The sequence below is a fragment of the Barbatula barbatula genome (genome assembly GCF_947034865.1).
Source record: "Barbatula barbatula genome assembly, chromosome: 21".
Taxonomy (NCBI): Eukaryota; Metazoa; Chordata; class Actinopteri; order Cypriniformes; family Nemacheilidae; genus Barbatula; species Barbatula barbatula.
The window spans coordinates 4,196,605-4,219,370 of NC_136784.1; the positions used below are offsets into that span (position 1 = coordinate 4,196,605).

At 38.5% G+C, this 22,766-nt stretch overlaps 2 protein-coding genes across 2 annotated transcripts; one reads left to right on the forward strand and one right to left on the reverse strand.

Annotated features, from left to right (window-relative positions):
- Positions 1-88: 88 nt before the first annotated feature.
- On the reverse strand, positions 89-16,268 carry clcn1a (chloride channel, voltage-sensitive 1a; the record flags this gene model as incomplete). Its single annotated transcript, XM_079484102.1, has 23 exons — positions 16,197-16,268; positions 10,088-10,343; positions 9,874-10,005; positions 9,264-9,392; positions 8,656-8,789; positions 8,394-8,471; positions 8,077-8,155; positions 7,243-7,368; positions 7,038-7,122; positions 6,620-6,721; positions 6,396-6,480; positions 5,630-5,785; positions 4,834-4,903; positions 4,350-4,460; positions 3,798-4,011; positions 3,227-3,360; positions 2,571-2,761; positions 1,813-1,894; positions 1,607-1,692; positions 1,036-1,080; positions 820-924; positions 648-734; positions 89-547 (listed from the first exon to the last, which is right to left on the reverse strand). The coding sequence occupies exons 1-23, from the start codon at positions 16,245-16,247 to the stop codon at positions 89-91; spliced, it is 2,997 nt and encodes a 998-aa protein (XP_079340228.1). The 5' UTR covers positions 16,248-16,268.
- Positions 16,269-17,449: 1,181 nt separating this feature from the next.
- styk1a (serine/threonine/tyrosine kinase 1a) lies at positions 17,450-22,228 on the forward strand. The gene is made up of 10 exons (XM_079485703.1): positions 17,450-17,649; positions 18,564-18,619; positions 19,259-19,471; positions 19,640-19,870; positions 20,008-20,189; positions 20,333-20,413; positions 20,582-20,799; positions 20,892-20,932; positions 21,020-21,116; positions 21,228-22,228. Exons 2-10 carry the CDS (start codon positions 18,565-18,567, stop codon positions 21,421-21,423), a joined length of 1,314 nt encoding a protein of 437 aa, XP_079341829.1. The 5' UTR covers positions 17,450-17,649; position 18,564; the 3' UTR covers positions 21,424-22,228.
- Positions 22,229-22,766: the final 538 nt, after the last annotated feature.

Below are 22,766 nucleotides of genomic sequence, written 5' to 3' on the forward strand. Positions count from 1 at the left end.
AATAAAAAACATAAAATTGTTATATAAAAGTTGAAGGGAACAAATAGTCACACATCCATGTAAAGAAAAACAAAAAAACATCTCCGTTCTAAAGCGGGTCTTCATCCTCGTCCTCACTCTCCTTGTTTTCGGGTACAGGCTGCAGGGTGGAGAGAGGGATAGGGGAAAGAGTGGTGGGTGGCAGGGTGGGGCTACAATCAGGACTTCCTGCCTCACTGTCACTATTTCCTGTCCCACTACTACTGCTGCTGCTTCCTGCTGTCGTGCTACTGCTGTTCTCCACTATCACCTCCCGCTTCAAACCCTCAATCCAAACCTCCATCTCCTCTTTCTGGTGGTTCTCTGGGGTCGCGGGGGTTGGGGAATGGCCGAGAGGGACCACGGGGGCGGACAGAGGTGAGGAGGGGGCCGTGGCGGAACACGGAGAGGATGGAGGCGAGGAGGCCTGAGGAGGCTTTGCAGACTTGCGAATGGTGCCCCGGAAACTGGCCAGAGGGGGGCGTAAGCGCACGCCGCTACGGGTGGAGCCCTCGATGGCTTTTTGAAGCTAACAAGTAAAAACAAACCATGATGGATTGCAGCTTTAATGAATGAATGTATGTATAGAAATAAACTGATTGATATGGATGGATGAATGGATGAATTACCTCTTTCAGTGCTACAACTCCCACCAGTTTGCCAGTATTGGTTACATAGGCGTGACTCAGCCCCAGCAAAGAGAACAGAGTATGAGTCTGAAAACGACGACGATTCAGTTTCATTGCCATTCAAATTCTGATTTTCATTTTGTGTCTCACACTAGTAACTGCATCATCTCACCTTATGTAGTGATGTTCTCTCTACTAGCTGAAAGGGAGAGGGGTCTATTCTGATCTGATCGATTTCTAGAGGTTTGTCCATCTCTGCCTCCTCCCATGCTTTAATCTACGGAAAAAAAAAAATCACACAAAAAAAAAACATCCAACAACGTTCAGATCATAATAAATAAGAATTGAAGCTAATGTTGAACGATATTGTGTTGAAATGTTGCTGTACCTCCTCTGGTGTCATTGTATCTGTCAAAGGTGGAGGACTAGACTCCTGAATGGATGGAAAAAATGACATGAAAATATCATTCATGAATACGCTGAGAGCTGTATTTGCTGTTAGTATTTTAGACTGTATAATTTTGCACATTAATACATTTTATGGAAGGCCATTCATTTTCCTTTAATAGTACATGCCCTTGAAAAACAATGAGGAATATTAATGCACACCATTTCCTATTCTCATTTTATCGACCATCCATTAAAAATGTTATAAATGCTGACAGTAATTCATTTGGTGCTCCCAAATTCACTAGATGGAACACACACACTCCATTTACTGTTGCGTTTACCTTGAGCTAATGATATTTTCCGACATTAATCCTTGCCTAATCACAATTTTGCATTCACACATTTTCATTTCAACAAGTAATTGTGGAGAGAGTTTGGATGTCTTCACAATGTACCAAACATCAGTTTTTCTACATTGTGAGGAGAGTCTCATGCTTATCATCCATCTGAGCCAGAAACACACACACACAGAGACGTACACAAGGGACCTATGAACACAAACAATGTACCTGTGGCTGACCTTCTGTGTGTTTTTCTGAAGAGGACGAAAAGACGTTTCGTAATATTCTCCCAAAAGACTGGGAAGGAGCCTTATCTAAGCAGGAGAAAAGAGACAGAGACTCAAAAAGAAGGAAAATGGATTAAAGGATAAGTATGCTGGTCCAATAGTTTGCATGATTTGCACTAAGTTGTTTTCACAAGAAAATTCTCTTACCAGGAGACGTGTGATTGGTTGAAGGTTCTGATGGTTTAGGTGGTGACACAGGACCGTTTCTTTCCTCTTGAACTGGCATCGTCTAAAGATTCACAGAGGAAAATGTACTTTAGTATGATATGGAATAATCTATATCATACTTTTGTAGGGCTGTCAAATGATTCATCGCTATTAATTGCATCCAGAAAAATTATTATGTTTACGTACAGTATATCTGTGCACTGTGCATATGAATTTTGTATTTATGAGCACATACAGATACATATTCAGGAAAAATTTACTTTTATTTATTTATATTTACTAATAACTGAAATGATACATCAATGTTTATTATTTTATTTAATTTTCTTTAATATGTACATGTATGTGTATGTTTTTTTAAATGTAAAACTCATATGCACAGTACACAGACATATCTTATGTAAACACAAACTTTTATTCGGGATGCGAATAATCGAAAGCATTTAGCGAATTCTTTGAATATTACTGCACATGGAATTGTTATTCACTCATATAAAAAATGGGGACTACTAAAATGTGCACTATTTGTGCTTATAAAAATAGATTTTAATTTCAAATTAATTAGTGAAGGCAAATGTTATTTAAACTAATTTCTGTTTTATTATAGATGCTAGTTTCAGAAACATTTTACCATATACAAACTGACATTGTCTTGGTCCAGATAGACAGACATTTTAAATTCTAAACTTTAAGATAATCCATGACAAACCAACCTCTTTCTGCATCCCGTCGTCTACTTCATTTTCATCTTCATTCTCCTCCCCATCCTCATCGACAAAGGCAAACGATTCCCAGCTGACACTGGCACATGTCACCTGACCTTGCGAGTCCTGTCCTTGCATCAAGATCCGCCTCTCTGCCGACAGCCACCAATCACAGAGGGCGAGAAGCTCTGATCTCTCAATGCTGCCCAATAGAATCATAGATTCTGTTGAAGGTGAAGTGAGTTAAAAAACTGTTACAAATGGGCATTTAAATCATTCAAGACACGAGTGCTGTCACAAAGCCTAGGAAGATACGAAGGCAGCATCCTAACCAAAAAGGGTCCTGTAAGTGACCGATTTAAAACACACTACACAGGCAGCAACAATGCAACAGTCTAATAAGCACAAAAATACATAACACAGAAATGTAGGAAAGAAAATAATTTATATTTATACTTTTCAGGATTAAATGAAATATATTTATACCCAATGTTGCCTAACCTTCTGAACTACATTCAGGTCGAAAGCTTGATGCTTAAAATGTTGCCTAGGTAGACAGCTCCCTAGGTTTTGGAAACAGTCCTCACCTAAGTATACGGCATGCAACTATAGAACATAACATTATACTGATGGGTTAAATAAACCTAATAAAACTATCCGGACGGAGGTATAAGCAGTCTAAGTCTTACCTTTTGAGTCAACCAGAGGGAAGGATTTTAAGGAAGCTGTATCCAGTAAATGCAGAACTTCTCTGTATCTAGAGTGGGAACTTAAAAACTTGACTTTCCTCACCATGATATCCTCCACAAAGATATTATACTGGCTGCAAGAACACAGAATATAAAGCAATAAGCTTAAACAATAACTGTGATATTGTGTCAATAACACAGTATTTGACCCTGCGTTTGTTTCCCATGTGGTAAATAACAATGCCTACGAAGTTCAAGGTAATTAATATGCATCCACTGCCCTACACCACAAAGGGTCAATAAAAGAGAAGAAGGTCGTGTCCTTAATAAAGACGAAATAAACGTCTGAAATTATGTATATGTGGAGCGGATCACAGTTAGCTGGAAGAGAGCCAAGGCTTCATTTCGCCCCCCCTTGTCGACAAGTGTATTCACTAATAGCTCCCACTGCTAATAAATCACAAGCGCTTTGAGGGGCCATCAGGATGAAAGGAGGGGGAGCTCGGCGGCAAGCCGCTTCACGACATGATACTGTAGCATCACATTGTCGGTTTCTGCTGCGTCTGCGCACCTTATGTGGCCGAATCCTAGCTCGGGGAGATACGGCAGCTTCTTGACCTGGATGATGGAGTCGTACAATGAGGGTTGCAGGCCCTGGGCGACCATGTTGGCCAGAATGACGGCAACCATCATAGGGAGGATGTGAGATATCTGACCAGTCAACTCGAAACAGATCACTGCCGTGGACACGGTGTGGGTGACCGCGCCCGTCAGCGCCGCTGCGCCTTGAGGAGACAGACAGAGACGGACCAATCACATAACGGAAATATGGAGCAGCAGAGTCACGGCATGCATGACAGGTTGAGGAGTGACGTGATGAATGCGTGTGGACAGAAATTATTCAGAGGAGGGATTGAAATGAAGAGAAGGGAGAGCAGGTGACATCATCAGTGTGGCATTAGGAAGCATTGGGCAATAGAGCCGATGCAACAAAAGCGATATTTAAAAAGAAACATTTAAAATGTTTGAGGAAAGCTAGGGCACAAATTCTGTCTCAGTAATATAGACAGAATAGTTTAAGAGCGCTGGATTGGAAGAGGAGGAGGAGGAAAGGATGACTGACCAATGACAGCGTACCCTCCAGGGATGATGCGGTACAGTATTCCATCAAACATGATCCCATGAGGAAAGAGAGTGGCCATGATCTCACCCACTAAACGACCGAATGCGGCACCTGTAAATGGAACAGCAAAGAGGTCATGAGCCCAGCGCATTTAAGTAGTCTGTTTTAGATGTGTATTATGTAATTAATGATCAAAACAGGTTCAAACGTTGATACCACTAATAAAAGAATTCAGAACAAAGATGTTAATGAAAGTTAATGAATTAGATTTCTTACAACTAACAATGAACAACTATTTTTGATGTATTATTTATGTTCTCCCAGCATGATCAGAGAATGTTAAAAGCATTTTGTACTATGGTCAGTATCATAAATGTACTTTTATAAATTTTTTTAGATTTTAAATTAGATTCCACTACTCTATTTTAAATGTGACAGCCTAGTTTTTTTTCAATAAACCTGTCATTTTTTCAATAAGACCTACCCAATACAAAGACAGGCATGAAGGCTCCAGATGGGATGGGCATCGTGGTGGAAACTGCAGACATCCAAAACTGTGAGATAAATAATAATGTTTTCATATGGTTGTCTTAATTATGAAATTTTATAAAATGCTGTCAGCTATACATATTATAGACAGACTCGATTTCTTAAGCAAAAATAAGCGTAAAATGGCAGATGATAGTAGAAGTCAGGACTACAAGCTGGAGACGCTTTAGACAAGCGAAGGTATTTATTTCAGCCATTTAACTGATTATCAAATGAAGGTAAAACTTACAAATTTAAAGTAAAAATACAGAATTTTTATACAAAATGGTAAAAGTGTATTGATAAGATTCTTTATTTATTGAGGTTCATAACCTCAGTGCCTTCATAGACCTTTTCCACCACATTGTCTTTTTGTCACTTTAATGCTGCAGTTCACTTTCTGAGGACAGAAACAGTACATTTACATTAACGCATTTGGCAGACGCTTTTATCCAAAGCGACTTACATTGTGTTGTACTAAACGTTTGATTCCGACTATGTGCAATCCCCTGGGCTCGAAACCATGACCATGGCGTTGCTAGCACCATGCTCTGACCACTAAGCCTGAGAAAAGCTTGAAAAGTCCTTGCGATGCATTTTATTAGGAGGCATTAGACTAAGACAAATCGAAAAACTTAAATAGTTAAATAGCACAGATGGACCTTGAAACGGAGAGGTGAAGATTAATAGGAAAGAGAGAACCGAAGGACAAATGTCTGGGAGATAAATGTGAACAAGTGAAAACGACCAACCTTCATGATGAAGAAGAGAATGAGAATGACAAAGACACTGACATCGGGGTGAAACCAGACAGCCGAGCGCCCGAGACCAGGTGGAGGAGGGGAGCCCCATATTTTTGTCCAGGTGAAGTTATCAAACAGTGAGTTGATGCATTCCCTGGGCATCAGCTGTAAAATAATCCATCGCATATTTCAAAACTCAACCCAAATAAATGTTGATATTTGTTTTAGAGAAAAACCAACCAAGCATTAGAGGATCGTCCTGAGACGATAACATTGAATTAATGCATTTGGCAGATGCTTTTATCCAAAGTCCTACACTATAAGTATACATACACAAGTTGTGTTTCGCTTTAATTTTGACTGTTTCTTTATTCTTAATTAAGTTTAACATGCTGAATATGAAAATCACAATTTCTTTTACCATCGACGGTACAATCATTTTCACACATTTATATATTGTGATAATATTACTCGTACACGGAAATTACAAGGAACTGGCATAACACTGAGCTCTAAACAACAGTTCAACATAAGTTACTAAAAATGAGTGATCCAAAACTTCAGAAGCGTACATTTGATCCTTTTTGTCTTTTAGCACCACAGAAGTGGACAAGAACTATAAAAAGGTCGAGCAAAACAAAAATTTGTAACACTGTAAGTCCCTGTGAATCAAACCCGTTATATTGCTTTACCAGTTAAGCTACAGGAACATTTGGTATGAAAATGATAGAAATTGGTAGTGATGTCAGTTGTTAACAGATGTTTCCAATCTGACCTCTCCAGCCATAAATTGTCCGAAGCCTGGAGGGAATGTCAGCGTTGTAATCACTAAGGTCACAACAGCAGGGAAGATCAGTCGACTGGGGAGACAAAATGTGACACATGTCCGTGTATGGATTACAATTACAGCAAATGAACTCGACAAATAGTGCTGCACATCATACCCCCATTAACTCCTAAAAATGAAAGCCCAAACACCTTTTGTCACTTCATCCTTACTGTTTTGTTAGGAAACGAGTGAGGATGTTCGGTCTCCTCATAAACAGGACCACTTGGCGGTTCAGGTATACGAAAAAAGCACCAAGAAAGCCACAAGATATCCTGTGCAAAAAAGGGACAAGGCCAATTATATCACATTGTTTCAAAGATCCAGACAAAAAGAGCTCTCTAAATGAAGCAACAAATATAGATCCTAAACATCCTTAAAATGAAATATATTGGAATAACTGTCAAAATGTGTTAGTAAAATCCAAGTTAATGTGAACACTGTAATCCCGATGCTAGCATCAGGTTTCTTTTTAAATTTCAAACTCAGGTCTGCGAGTGTATCAAGGGTTTTCACTTTAACACACACACACACACAGCTTCAGGACTGTGCCCTCACCACGGACGGCACGCTCTTGCCCCGCGCTCTCACCCAATAATGGCGAACGCTGGGAGCTCCTGCAGATCGAAGGGAAAATCCATGCGGAAGTTGGTACGGAAGAGAGCAGTGATGGTGACTGAGGGAGAGAAACGGGAAAGTCGGATGTATATATGCAAAGAGAAAGACTACCACATATTCATCTCAATGAGGCAGAAAAGTGTGTGTCATTCTGGAATTGTATAGCACAGTGTCTCACCTGCATCTTTATTGAACACAGACAGCACCCTGAATATGAAAGCACTGAACGTGGCAGCAAAGTAACCCCTCCAGTAGTTTCTCACAGCAAAATAGGTTGATGTGACCTCAATGCTGAACAACACACCTTGATAAAGAACAAAACAACAACATTTAGTAGTGAATGTCATCTACTTTGCTATAATAGTTTGATATAACTGAGTAGACATTTTAAAAGGATATTTTATATAAAAGAAAATACTAAATAGTGTCAAAAAACAACTATTACTGTTATTATAACTTCTATATCTTACAAAATTAATTGTGTACACATTTTACAGCTGCTGCTCTATGCAGGTCTAATATGCTTCCTGCTTTCACTACTCTTTGCATTCATTTAAGACTCTTTTCAACTTGTTGAAGACTGTACTAATACTATAGAAAATACTATACAAAATGTGCTTTCTGGCATAATCTTGTGTTTTTGTTCATTCAAGGAGAAGTTAATAGTTGTGCGCTGTCTGGCAGATTCTGACCTGCTGGTGAACTCTGACCTGCAAATTCGCATTAAATTTGTCTCTCTATTTTTAATAACAAAACAATGGTTGGTTATATTGTAGCAATATATTGCAAATTGCACGTGACTATTACTCTTTTAACATTTTACCAAATTAATTTGATTTTTGTTACATTTTTGTTTAATCCACAATGTATGTTAGCCTTATTTTATCTTATACTTTACATAATATTTTAGTCTTAATTTAAGATTTTTTTGCACAGTCTGTAGATTTGGCCAGACCTGTGTGTGTGACAAATCAAAATCTAGAATTGTTTATTTATGAACAATGTGCTTTACCTCCAAGAGGGGTCCCAAAACAGCATCCGACTCCTACAGCACAACCCACTGTGAGGATGTCTGTATAACAATATGGGCTCTACTGACACAGAACAAAGAGAAAGATGTGGACACAGTTGAAAACACAAGTGGGGGATGAAGGGGAAAACATTTTTGAAAACATAAATGCCCTGCATGATATGACACAGTATATCAGCGCTGTCCTGAAATATAATACATAATAAAAAAGACATCATATCGCTGGGTGATGAATGAGCGTACATTATGAATGGATATGACAAATATGCATTTTAGAAACTCTGTGTAATTCCGCTTACCTGATAGACTCCAGAGAAGAAGGACATAAACCTGCTGAGCACAGCCGCACAGATACTGGCTATATGAACAAAAGGACCCTAAAACGTACAGGAATCAGAAAGACGGTCAGCGGAGGATAGGGCCAATGGGTCAACCTCACTTATTTACAGTGCAGTTTTGGTTCCTTTGAAAAGAGGATATTAAATTGGCCTGTTGCAAAGTCTGTATACACTTTCAAATCCAACTGGCCAATCCAAAAATGACAAAATTGTAGTATCTCACCTCCTTTCCAACTGGCAATCCACTGCCCAGGCCGGCAGTGAGTCCTACCACTTTGGCAATAAATGCTTTAAGTGTCAAATACTCCTTCAGCACAACACCTCTAAGGATGGTTTTCAGTTCTGGAATACCAGAGCCTGAAGAAAAAGAGGAGAAAAAGACACGAGAGTGTATTCAGATGATGCTATGGATACAGCAACCAGCAGGTGGCGTTTTTTATCATTCTGAAGGTTCATAACTTTTAAAGGTATTGTATGATGCAGGTTTTAAATCATTATGTAAAAAATGACAGTCCATTTTTTCAAGCAGTTAATGAATTCAAAGGCAATATTTACAGATCTCAATGCTGTGACACATTTTTGACACCAACAATAGATATAATTCATAAATGATCTTGACATGTTGCTGTGTGGTGCTGTGGGAGATGTGTTGACATGTCACAAATGTGCAAGATAAAAACAAATACTTTTATGGACAAATATGTATATACATAGTGTATACAAAGTTTAGTGTTGAAACATGTGGCGTAAGACAAACTAAAGCTGATGGGGTACAAAAACAAAAGTACAGTATACAGAACAGAGCAGAGGGAAAAAGCTGGGAGTACACACCAATGGCCTGAGGAGCGAGCAGGTGGCAGAAGAGAGAGGCAAAAATGATGAGCGCCATAGGATAGAAAACCCAGACCAGATACTGCAGCGGGATGTTTCCCTTCAACTCCGAATAAAACCATTTATATGCTGAGGAACAGGGAGAGGTGAACCAGTCATGGAAGAGACATGTAGAGGCATGCAGAAAAAAAGCGTGGAAGATGTTTTAGGGGAGCTTAGAGGACGAAAAATGAAACAAGGTAAGGAATAGAAAATATATACAGAGTGTAACCGTCCGGGAGATAAACTGAATGTAAGCCAGCTAAAAGGACAGATTCATACAAGTGAATTTTTCCGCGAATCGTGTTGTTTCCTCTGATTTGTAAACTTTAACACGGTATGGTAGTAAGATATTTCAAATTGATTATATTTACTCATTTACGTTTACATTTTATATGATGCAGGTTAAAGGACAAAATAAACCTTTTTACCGTCCACTTTTTAACCTGACATCACAAAAATGAATTCAAGGATTCTCTACAGATCTCTATGCATCTGTGACATATTCCTCACAGCAGCATAACAATCTTGACATTTTGGAAAAGCTGCTGAATTCTGGGTAGTGTTGTACCTTGAAGACTCTTGGCACTAGCGTAATCCATGCTCCAGCTTACTAATGCCATTGTAATACCAAGGAGCACCAGAAAGATCCAATCTTCTCCCAGTTTAGAAACGAGGAACTTCTGTACCCGAGCCACACAATCTAAGAAAACATAACAGTCATCTCCTTATCAGATCTCTGTATGCCAAATCTTCTATTGCAAGACCTCTGCAGGCCCCCTGACCTCTGCACTTGGAATAGGAGCGCCGTTTCTTGAACGAGGATGTGTGGGCCTGCTCTTGCTCTTGCTCCTGTCTGTCATGACTCCCTATCTCCAGCTTCAGATGATGATGGCTGTGATGTCGACTTCGGCTGCGACTCCGCCCATGGTGACTGTGGTGGTGATATCCACCGTGTTTTTTCCTCTGTCTCTCTGTTAGTAGGCGGGTGGCCTCTCTACGCTGGGACCCACCAGGGTGTTCCCTGTACTCTCCATATAGCTGATGACAGAAAAAATTACCTTTTTCCAAAGAGTGCAGGTGTTGTAAATGATACTATTTGCACATTTGTAAAATGTACAATGTAACAGCATACAGGCTTTGTACGAGGTGACAGGATTATATTTGTGAACTCTCCCTTTATGCGCTTTGCTTAAAGGCCTCCTAATCTAGCACTTTAAAAAATCTAGTATGTTTAAAACTAAAAACTTATCCACAGGGTCTTCAGAGGCTCAGATGTCGGGAGTAAACGAAGTCTTATGTTCAGTCAACACGTTTGTTTACAAAACATTCTTGTGGCTCACTGTAAGTAGTCCAACATGAAAACAATGGCGGACAACTCGATGAGGTCAGAGACAGCAGTCCATCAGCGGTCATAGGCAGGGCTCAATCAATGTGACGTCGGGTAACTGAGAGAATGCCAACAGCTTGTTGAAGAGGACAGTTGAGGTTTATTGGGGATTTTAAAAAATGAATGTGTGGATTTTTATCATTCTAGTGGTGTTCTGTACACACACTCCTGACACACAGATATGTTCAAACAACATTTAAAAGTGCAGATTCTGGATTAGGGGGCCTTTAAATGTTCATTTCATGAATTACATTTTACAGGTTTGGACCTAAAACATTTACCTACCAGTTTTTATTTAGAAGGAGCCTGCGGACATTGTCAGAGTAACATTTTAAACTTCACAACAGATACTTTTCAAGGGAAAAAAGTCGCCTTATTTTTCATGAACAACAAGCGTATAAGAGATGACAGAGTAGATTCCAAAAATAGAGGAAAATCTAAATGCTTGAGAAGGTCCACCGGCGGAAGAGAGGTGTTCTGCATTTAGATTAATAACCATCCGGATGAGACCCAGACATCTGGAAGATACATTCCCTGTGTCTACATTGCTTCACACTCACTCTCTCCTTTTCTCTTACACACAAACACACAACTGTAGTTTTGTTTACTTAAACGTATTACATGAGATGGATACATATATGTACCTAATCTGACACCTGACCTTTTAAACATTTCACAAAACTATTGGCATTGGCCAAATATTTATTTTAGTTCCTGTATAGAGTTCACTATATTGTAACTCACAACTTCTCACAGGTCATAAGTGGGTTAGCTGGCAAAAGTATTTATCAGCAGTTATTAATAAATTCATTCATATTCTGTAAGTGGGGTGTCTCCCGCATCCATTGTAATGCAACATAACAGCAGAATTATTGTAATATAATCCGCCTCAGCGTTTCACATGCTGAATCTCATTCTGCTGCTAAATCGAGCTCATATCTGCATGAAACTATGCAAATATAAAAAGTTCCTACTTAATCATTACACGTTACAGGTGAAACAACAAAGATGATAAACAAGCACAGATGATTAAAATCAGGGACGTGCACGGGGGGGTTGCTCAGGTTGCCCGGGCAACTGCCCATATGTCAAATAAATATCTGATATATCATTGGTTAAAAACTTAAACAAGCCTCCAAGACGTGGAAGTGGAGTCCACGTGCTGGCTACGTCACATCATAACGGCAACTTGACATCATTTAATCTGGAATGGACAAAAGAGCACAACTTTATATAAAAAGGCAGTAGAGACACTTTTCATGGATGTCGCTGTGAAGTGGACGTTTGTAGTCAAGGGACATGCGACATGCCAGCACAGAAAAACAAAAGTAACCGACGAGCTGTACATCTTCAGGTCAAATGTTTTTTTTTTTATTGTCTGGCAATGAATAGAGTATTTTCAGAATCACTGTATCATGAGACTATCAATATGATGGACAAAATTGTATTGTAGTTGCGAGTACACCAGAGTCTTATGCAATTATTCTTGCCTCACTAAATGCTGAGTGTCCTACTTTTTGGTGTTATATGGAACTGGCCACCATTACGTTGTCAGAAAAGGTGAGTTTGTGATGTATAACAAACGAATGATCATCATCATCATCAAGTTTTATGAAATGAATTAAAATCTTAATAAATCCAGGCTGAGTTTGCCACGTTTAGCCTAAATAATAAGACAGATAGCTTGCAGACAAGCAGCCTAGGCTACAATTTCTTTGGTAGGTAGGCATTAGGCAAACTAAGCTACATGTCTGCTGATAGTTAGTTTCTCACATTTCGTTTTAGCAAGAAGAATGAATGATGGAAGCAATGCATCATATTAATTATTTTATTCAAAATGGTTAAATGCCTAAATCCTATCACTATTTTGGGTATTGTTTGAAGCCAAGATGCCCACTGAAAAGAGGCGGATTCAGGAGAGACAATTCAGGAGGCATTTTGATAGGGATATTGATGTAGGGATGTTTATGACTCAAGTCATGTTTTTCTGTGTTATTATTAGTACTAGTTAAGGTGATTGAGTGCTGTATTTCAGTGTTTTACTTCTTTATATATATGTTTATTTTAATAAAGACCCTGTTATTCTAAGTCCTTCATATTGCCCGTGAGTTTTTTTTTTTTGGGGGGGGGGGGTGCCCTTTTTCAGGTCAGAGCTACTGCCCCTCAAAATTCCTGTGCACGTCCCTGATTAACATACATATAATCAGTCATTTATGCTTGATAGGTCTAAATACGCAAACCAAACAAGACAAATAAGCGCCATCTAGTGGCTAACACGTGAAGCAGAGGCATTGCTCTTTGAAATCTATTTACCCTCTGAGAACTTATTTTTCCATCAACACCATATATCTCACCATTAGATCCACACAAATCATTTCAATATGTCAATATAAACAACACAATGACTCAATCTGATCTGCATTTGTACAAGGAATAATATTAGAAAGGACAGATGTGTCTATCTAGGTACGGTTTCACGTCAACAAAAGCTTAATGCATAGTTTATATGCAGCAGACAGTATACAGTCAGCAATATTTCATTAGTATTTACATACAATTAAGTTCCCAATAAAATCATCCATAAACCATAAACTGCTATTGTGAGAACAAAAGTGAAAGCTCTGCTAAAATGGACCCACATAGGAGAATTCGTTGCTGAAATGTCGATTTTTTTGGTGTCAGAAATGTCTGCTAATGTTTGGAAAAATAAAAATAGACTCAAATGAGACTGGATTATCAAACCTATGAGAGAATCCGATGTGAAATGTTACCGTTCACACTGAAATTGAAAGACTCATTATTTGGAGAAAATACTACAGAGATCTTTGTATTTATTATGCGGCGGGAATTAACTGATTCTATATTATGGCTTCATCTTGACATCTCTGCTAAAACCACAGGGATTTTGCGTAAGTGTTCCTCTGCAGTTTATAATTTTCCGATCCCTGTCTCATCAAACACGCATCTATATTTGTTTTTATTGCCAATAGCAGTTTAAAGTTTTATTGAATTAAAGTGCTTGCTTTCACATTTGGAACGGATCCATGTGGATGATAGGTTTATCATGCATCTCTCTTTCTCATAACAGATCTCTCTTTCATTCCGTGCGTCTATCCAGTTACTTTCACCCGTTCCCACAGTACATGTAATCCCTCGCTTTCTATATCCCCCCTCCCTCCTCTGTCCGATTCGACTCTGTACATCCCCGACCCCCCCATTCACCCTAGACTGGAGCTACCCCCTTTCTACCCGAGCTTGTAACACAAGCCGGGGTGCTAATAATAGTTTGGTGTGACCCAATGTTCACAGCCACACTTCTCTACACCTCTCTCTCTCTCTCTCTGGCCGTCTGTGTGGATCTTTCTTTCTTCCAATTTGCTCATCTGTCTCTCAAGGCCTCAAAGTTGGAAATGTATAACCAGGCGACACTCTCATGCTAACTGGCATTGGACAGCTAACAATAAACGTTGTGCTAAGGAAAAGCATGTTGATCCCGTTCTAAAATACATTTCTATAAAAAAATAGGGACAGATGTGCAAAGTAAAAAATTCAAATAATCAGACAAAGCCATTAATATCAGAAAGCTGGTGCCGTTCCCAAGCTGTCATTTACATTAGAAGTGATTTTACAGTATATAGAATGCTGATGTATGTGAAGGCTGTAGAGGCCATTGTTATGCTGTCGTCATGTGATGTTATGCAAAGTCATGTGTAATTCTGCTGAAGGTCTTCTAAAATAGACATTCTTCCAATGCTAGGATGGCCACACTTGTCAGCATATCCTGACATGCCTGGCCATTATGCTAAAGATCTAAGCTGCTATGCCAGAATGACTTGTTGGTCACAACTGTGTAATGAGGTTGTTAAAAATAAATGAAGAAATTGACTAATAATAAAATAAAGAATGATGTGGAATTATGTGGAAATATGCAACACGTTCGTATGTAGTGTCAGACCCAAGCTGACAATATAAACAATAAATGATCACGAAAGCATGCTGGATCAACAATAACCTGTCTATTGTAAATAAAGTTTTTTTTAACTAAATACACTTTGGGTAACCGATAACCCCACACTACATGCTATTTGGAAATACATTACCACACGCTTTCTAAATCACTACATGCTGTTTAATAAATCACCCTGTGATGTCACTATATGATTTGCAATGAATGACCTCATCTGATTACATAAGAAAATAATGACACCTTGATAATATCTGTCATCACCACCTCTCTCAAACATTCAGCCTTGCCTTCGTACATCCAGTCAGTCAAAACAGATGTTCTGGATCTAATGGAGCACACTGATGGTCCCTAATGACAGGTTGAGAGATTAAGGAATGCTTTTATTATGTGTGCCGGGATTTCACCCAACAATTTGGGTGGTTTTTGGAATGAAGACAAACAAAACATATAACTTTAAGTCAAATATTTAGCACAGTGCTTGGAATCTGGGGCAAGGTCACAAAACTATTCTTAATGGATGCTTTTATTTTAATAGACATTCAGCATCACACTCTTGTCAAGGATAACAAAAAGGTTACAACAATTTATTTCCGTTGTAGTCTATTATTTACATTTACAAATTTACATTTGAGATGGATTGTCATTTCAGGGGAGAAGTGCATTTTCAGATTTTTAAGAAAATTACCCACATTGATAAGCTCTTTACCGTAAACGCTGCAATGGTTCAAGAAAAAATACGAATTGTAATTTTTTTATTTCACTGGGACTTTAAGATTATTTAGTTATGTTCGTAGAATGTTCCTTCTTAAGAAGTTCTCAAAAACGTTCTTACGATCTTTATTTTTATATTAAAATAAAATAACACATGCTTTGTATTTTTCCGAAAATGCATACCAAACTTTTTTCTAACATTCAAATTTGAGAAAGATTCAATTGGATGAATGCAGAACATATGATGGGATTTGGGATTTATGATTGAAAATAATGATGTGTGATGTTAACACATGAATAAGCCCTGCTTTGAACGAGCCAAAACATAGCCAGGAGTAATTCAACTTTGACCTTATGTCTGAGTTCAAACATAAAAATACGGATGTTTGATGGCTTTAACACCAATATTGGGGAAAGTGGTCTTATAGGGGCGAGTGCATTAAAATAATTTTCAAAATGTACAGAAGTTACACTGTTTGGGAAGGAAACATTACTTTACATTTAACCACCCAGAACATTTGGAATACTTAAAAGGAAATAAGCATAATTTTTTTATAATACAATAATCGTTGTGGTTTCTAAATAGCATTCATTTTTTTACCGTTTAAGGGGACAAAAACTTTCTCAAACCGCAGAATCACTCATTTAATCTCTTGTAATAAAGTCACGCTCTGCTCTCTCAACACTGTGAATCAGTACTCAACAGTGACAGAAGAGTAACACACACGTCATGCAGAGATTGAGCAACACCAGAAGATTTAAATGGCACAACACAAAAGAGCAGACAGAAGAAGAAATAGCAGAAGAAAAGGTGAGTGTGACTGACCAGGGTTTGCTGATATCTCAGAGCCTTCCTTTGCGACGCATCTGCGGCCATTGACACACTGTCACTTACCCAAAAATAAACTGCCTGTCTGTCTTAGCATTCCCACCCTGGGGTGGCACGGACTGAGGGCACACACACACTCACAAGTTCTCTCAATATCCCTCTCTCTCACTCTCTCTTACACACACGGCTTTCCTGGCTTCACGCACACATAGGCATCTCTCTCACACACACACCTTCTCATGTGGTGCAACACAGCAGTCTCGTTGCCCAATTAAGTCATGTGTGTGTGGATGTGTTTGTGCATGTGCACGTGCTTTGGCACGTACATGTGTTTCTGCTTTTGTGTGTGTCTGTGTGTAAGAGGGGATTGAATCAAGGTTGTGAATTACAAAGAGAGCAGCAGATTCCAATCTAAACTTCATTAGTGGGGCCGACTTGTTTAATAGTGGTCCATCTGGTCGCCCCTGGCAACTCACTAAGACTTACAAGCAAGTCACATATAAAGGTAGATTGGTCTAATTCAAATCTAAAAGTAATACTTATTAGTCCTAACTAATTGGTAGTCAGTGAGAATTGTTGTTAACACAAAGTCTATGTTTATGCAATTGGCCCCTGTTCATTTGGAAGGGGGGCAGTAGCAGGAACTCCCCGGTCCCCCCGTGAAACACGATGAGGGGAGGACAGGGAGGACCAAACAGAACGCGACCACCTCCGGTTTACCCTTTTCATCAGAGATGTTGAACAGTATGTTGAGCAACATACTCCCGATGATACAAAGAGAAGGGTTACGGTTTAAGGCATAACCAACATAAAATATGTGTAACTTAATGATTTAAAATTAAAGTCTGTACCTGCACGCGCACACACAATGAATATAGGCGTATTGCATCAACATAAGGAAAATAAATGGCAAATTAATTTATAAAGTATTATTTCATTCTTTTTTACACGTATATATTTGTCTTAACATCAACATCTAAACTGTCCTTTGGGCCATTTTTCAAACACCTCGGATAAAAAGTGCGCCTTTGAAAAAACGTAAACAACAGAAGCACGCCGTGATGTGTTATCTTGTCTGTCGTCTGTTTCGTGAAAAAGAAGATGGAATTCAGATGTGATGTATAAGTTGCGGCAGACAGGGCAAAAAGGATGTTCAATGACGAAATTGTCAACTGAGATTTATGGTTGAACCAGGTGAGGGCGGGGCTTAAAGAAACAGCTTTAGGATGTGGGTGTGGCAGCAAGAACGCATAGCTTGCTTACGGAGGAGCCGATCGGGAGCACTTGTGGAGTCAATAGAGCAGAGCAGATGAAACTCTGGGCACAGCAATGTACAGTATGGGGAAACTCATGTTGTTTTCAAATCGGAGATTGCCACAAAACAACCAGTGATAAGGAATAATCAGACATGAGAAATTCTTTCATCACTTCTCTACAGAGAGGATGACATGTGAGTTAATTTGCTTGAAACATGTATTTTAAAACACAGTTAACAATTCAGGAAGGTACAGTATTATACACAACTGTGTATAAGCCTATACAAACTCTCCATTCATTCATTGAATTTAAAGTATTTGATACATTTCTATTTTCTGTTACAAATTCACGGATAAGCGGTAGAAAATGAATGAATGAATGAATGTTACAAATTCTACATTGTGCTATTTTTGGTTGGTTTAATTTCAATGTATTCAATCAAACTGAAACTGAAGATCAGTAACTGAGATTGCTACGTAATATTGAGATCAAATTGGTGTTTTGTGTGTGCTGGGTGTGTATCGGGTGTGAGAGTATGATGCCTAGGTGTCATAATCCAGAAGAACTGGTTAAGTCGCATTCTTTCTGTCTTTTGTCTCAAAAACAAGTGGAAGTGCATTTGAACAGGAAGTATTTGCTCGCAGAGAACAATAAGCTGTGAGAGTGGTCATGTATGTTACGGGAAGATGTCAACAATGTTTTTATGTGCTGTATATTGCAGAATACGAGCACAATTACAGCACTGCATGTTCTGCACATTGTTTCTTAATAAGTACATTATAGTATAAACTGTCTGTGTAACTGATCGCCCAAAAAATTTAGTTTACAACAATTTATGAGACAGACAAGGGGAGCAGCACCATCAGTTTATGAGACTGTAAAACATTTATGATGGACTTTTGAAGGCACTGTTAAAACATGAATTCCAATCAATATTCCCATCAACAATGTACATGCCATACTCGATACATGTACAGTATAGAAATCCACATCTCATAAACCATAAATACTGGCTACAAATTTAGTATTGTTTATAAGTTGCTGTGTCTTGTTGTAGATCTCTGTTACTCTTCATGAGACATTTACAAGAACTTTTTTTCCCAACAGTATGTCTAATTCATCTAACCTAACGTATCCATGTATACCAGGCAATACTCGCTGTGGTAAGTGATTTCCTGGGTTAAACTTTTCTTCATCCATCCATCATTCAACTTATTTTATTCAGGGGGAAGGATTTCTTCATACTGTAATAATCTCTCTTGGAATTTAGTCAAAAGTTTAAAACATTGGATTTTCTGGCAATCCTGATTCATGTTGAACCCTATGTGAGATTAAACATGAACAACAGTAAAAAAGTTTTAGTGATGAACAGAACTATCTTTTCAGACGTGTGCATGTGGGCGACTTTAGAGAGGAATTCATGTGTAGGGAGCAGTCATGTCGTTGCACAGACCTTTAATGAATTGAAGATGCAGTCCTATTACTTCTGGGTCTACAAACCTTGTTACTTAATGTCACGTTCTGTATCAACTGACCCAAAGGAAAACATTATAATAGATTATGAAAAGTCACTATTAAGAAGTTGATTATTATTGGTCTTTTTAACAATTTATTAGGTTACACAACAATCTTTAAAAGATAAATAAAAATATATCTTACATAACCAATAAAAACCCAATGTGCATTTATCTGTAGAACATGCTATTACAACTCTACATTAAATTATTGGCACATGTAGTGTCTTACAACTCATTTAAATTTGTGTTTTAATGTTTTTTCTTCCTCCTCTTTCTTTCTTGCAGAAGTGCTTGTGTTTGAAGTAGAGCTGATAGTTGTTCCAGTTCTGTTTCTTGCAGCTTTTTTTGCCGTTCTGATAATCTTGCTCGTGCTCAAATTCTCCCATAAGCCACCACAGTCTTATCGACCACACACGTTTGAAAAGCATGACCCAGACCACCGTAATATCACGAACAAACATCGTAACAGCACCAGACAGCACCTGCAAGGGGTTGATGGTAGATAAACTGTTTATATGGGCTGCACACTACATACTTTCTTAGTCACTGTTTATTAATAGTTATTTATTAATTAAAGTATTTACGTAAAGATCTTAAAATAATAACATGTGTGTCTCTATTTATAGAACAGTCTTATAAACACTTATTAATTTTCTACAAAAACAGCACCACCAGAGTTCAACCTAATGGAGCATGCTGTCTCAATGACAGCACTAAGTCACAATAGCTTGCAGAATTGCACATCTGCAGTACCTCAGACCTCCACAGAGAGGCGTCGTGACATCTTTCAGAAGATCAGTCCACTGCCACTTGCATTCCCTGTAAAACAACACAAGCCTTTTACCTTGTACAGAGCTGTCATGGACAGACAGCCTGTCATCTTACGAGTGCTTAAAGGTAAGTTTGAGAGAGCGTATCATAGACTGTGGTGTTCTATGGAGAGACAACTTTCAGAGAACAAAAGAGAATTTCGTAAACTATACTAGGCCTACATAAACTGAAAAATATTCATTCTTGCCTAATTTTTCCCGTAGAATCAGCTGATGCCAGAGATGGTCATTTTTTTCTGGGCTTTGCCCGCTTCCTGACAGAGCTTGGCCCTCATCCATCTTTGCCCAGACTGCTGGGGCAGGTGACCACTGAGATGCCCCCCATGATTGTGCTGGAGGAGCTGGAACACAAAGACCTGTTGAGCTTCCTGTGGAGGTGCAGACAGGTATGGACCAATGCTCAGTCTTAAGCCCAAATGGCTTCCCAAAATGTTATGGAATCATTTTGTGTACATTAGTGAGACGTAGCTGTTCTTAAGAGACACATAAGTGGTAGTCACTGGGAAAATCTTCATTTCTTCTTTTACAGGACCACCCGGGTCAAGCAGCACCATGTGACCTGACTGAAAGACGAATCTTTACCATGGGTGCTCAGATTGGATCTGCTCTGGTCAGATAATAGATTTGCTAAAATAAATACAAAAATGCTTTTAGGTGCCCATTTTGACCTCTAAATAAATCCTATAATGTTGTTATTACCTTTTTAATAACACTTCCTTTGATTTACAAAATACATGAACTTGATTCTTGTTATAACACAAACTTTCCTGACTCATAGGAGTATCTACATAGTAAGAACTACATCCATGGCAAGGTCAGAGCTCGAAGCATCCTGGTTGATCGGGACCTGTCAGTCAAGCTGTGGGGGTTGGCTCCAGCATTTCGGATGGCGACGGATGCGGGAATTCCACTGGATGGTGTGGAAGGTATAGAAATCAGAAAGTGGCAAGCTCCAGAGGTGTTGGCGCGGAAACCTCTTTTGCAAAGCAGTGACATGTGAGTGAAGTAGAGTTGTGTACTGTACATCTTTCCAATGATTTTTTGACCTGTGATCTTCATGTTGTATTTTGTCTTTCAATCCTTTGCAGATGGGCGTTTGGCATTTTGCTGTATGAAATAGTCACGTTAGGTACGTGTGGGGCCAAGCATTGTGTCTTTTGTTAAGGGGGAAAAAAATGACTGAATTGTCTAAAGGATGTAATGTCTATGATCTCAGGAGACGCTCCATTTCCCAATGTTAGGCCGAGTGAACTTCTCCAGTATTTACAAAGAGGAAATAAATTGAAAAAAACACCAAACTGCCCCAAAACACTGTAGGTGTACCTACACGCACGCACACACACACACACACACACACACACACACACACACTAAACAATACTAAAAACCCACATAATAATAAATGTTAATGTTTATTTCTCCAGATATTCTATTATCGAGAGCTGCTGTCAGTGGAGACCCAACGAACGTCCCTCACCGGCTGAGCTGGTTCGAAAGCTCCAATCAGCCCAGGGAAGAGCAAACGATCAGACAGTGATACGAGTGTCAGAGCCGCTGGACATAAAGAAATACGTGGATGAAGTTGGCTACCCAGATTCATTCAGCAATGCTGTGCTCTAATTCTTTGTTTGTTATTGAAGAATCGTTTATCATTCAAAGAACAGCACTATGGCTATATTTATACATGACCATTGCAATTAAGGTTTCGTGCTAGTGCATTTAAAGAGTTAAATGCAGATGGCAGCCGGTGCATTGGAGGTCTGGTGCATTATGGCTTGTGCTGGCTTTAAAGATCCATGGAGTTAGGTTTGAAAGAGCATGAGCAAAATTATTGAAAGAATTTTAATTTAAAAGAATAAAGATAAAACTAAAGTGAAGAAAAATAGTTGTATGAAAATACTTCTGTATGAATCATGTGTTTAAATACACGTATGAGAAATGTAATACTTTTTTATAATTTATAATACTTTTATCCAGTGAGGGTAAGAGACGGGATGTGGGTCCCCAGGTCCCTGTGACCCCTCTGGAACCAATGGGCTACAATTAGTTTTTTAAAGTCACATAATGAGATTTAATGGAGTTTACAGAATATACCTGTTTATGTCATACATAAATATGTCACGTGCAATTTGAAGTAAAACTTGTTTTAATGACTCAAATGCAATACAAGCACAATATGGGTTTTTAAAGATAAGTACTAGTATTTTAAATACTTTTTAAAATATTTGTTATTTATGTTAAAGTTTTTTTTTGCATTATAAATTTTTAAGGTGCTTCACATCATTCATGTAAATGTGATTGGAAAATAAATCAGAGTTAAAAACTGAAACAAAACACAAAATCTCTTCTCGTTCCAGATGACAATAAATAGATGAACTATATCAAAACATTTCATGTTCAATAAAATGATATACAGTATACATCTATACAGTATAGCTCAAGTTTCTCTTAGTCTACGCATAAATCTTTCGCCTTTTACTAAAGATTTTTGTGGAGGGGAACCACTGTGAGTTTTTGTATTTTGGGGGGCTCTGCTTAGTTCAGATCTGCGTAAATAAAAAATATTTATTATCCAGAATTAAAAATGAAAAAACAACAGAGACATGAGATATTTTAGACTATTTATTCACAAAATAAAGAAACAACTGTACACAGTACCACTCGTGATTTTGATACACCTGCTTTAAAACCCACCACTAAATGTAAAAATTTCTGACCTGCAAGCACAACAATTACACCACCCAACACACAAACATAAACTTAGGTATTTACAGTGTCATGTTTTTCTAACTTTGGACAGTAAGCAAAACTACAGTATGTGTTGCGTACAATATGCACAGCAAAGGTATGTGAAGTATATTACTAGTGAATGGTTTGTGTTAGAAGAGAGCTGGATCAAAGTGAAGCTGTAATACAGTCATAGCACACTACAGCATGTGGAATGTTCTCTTTCTTAGTCTTTT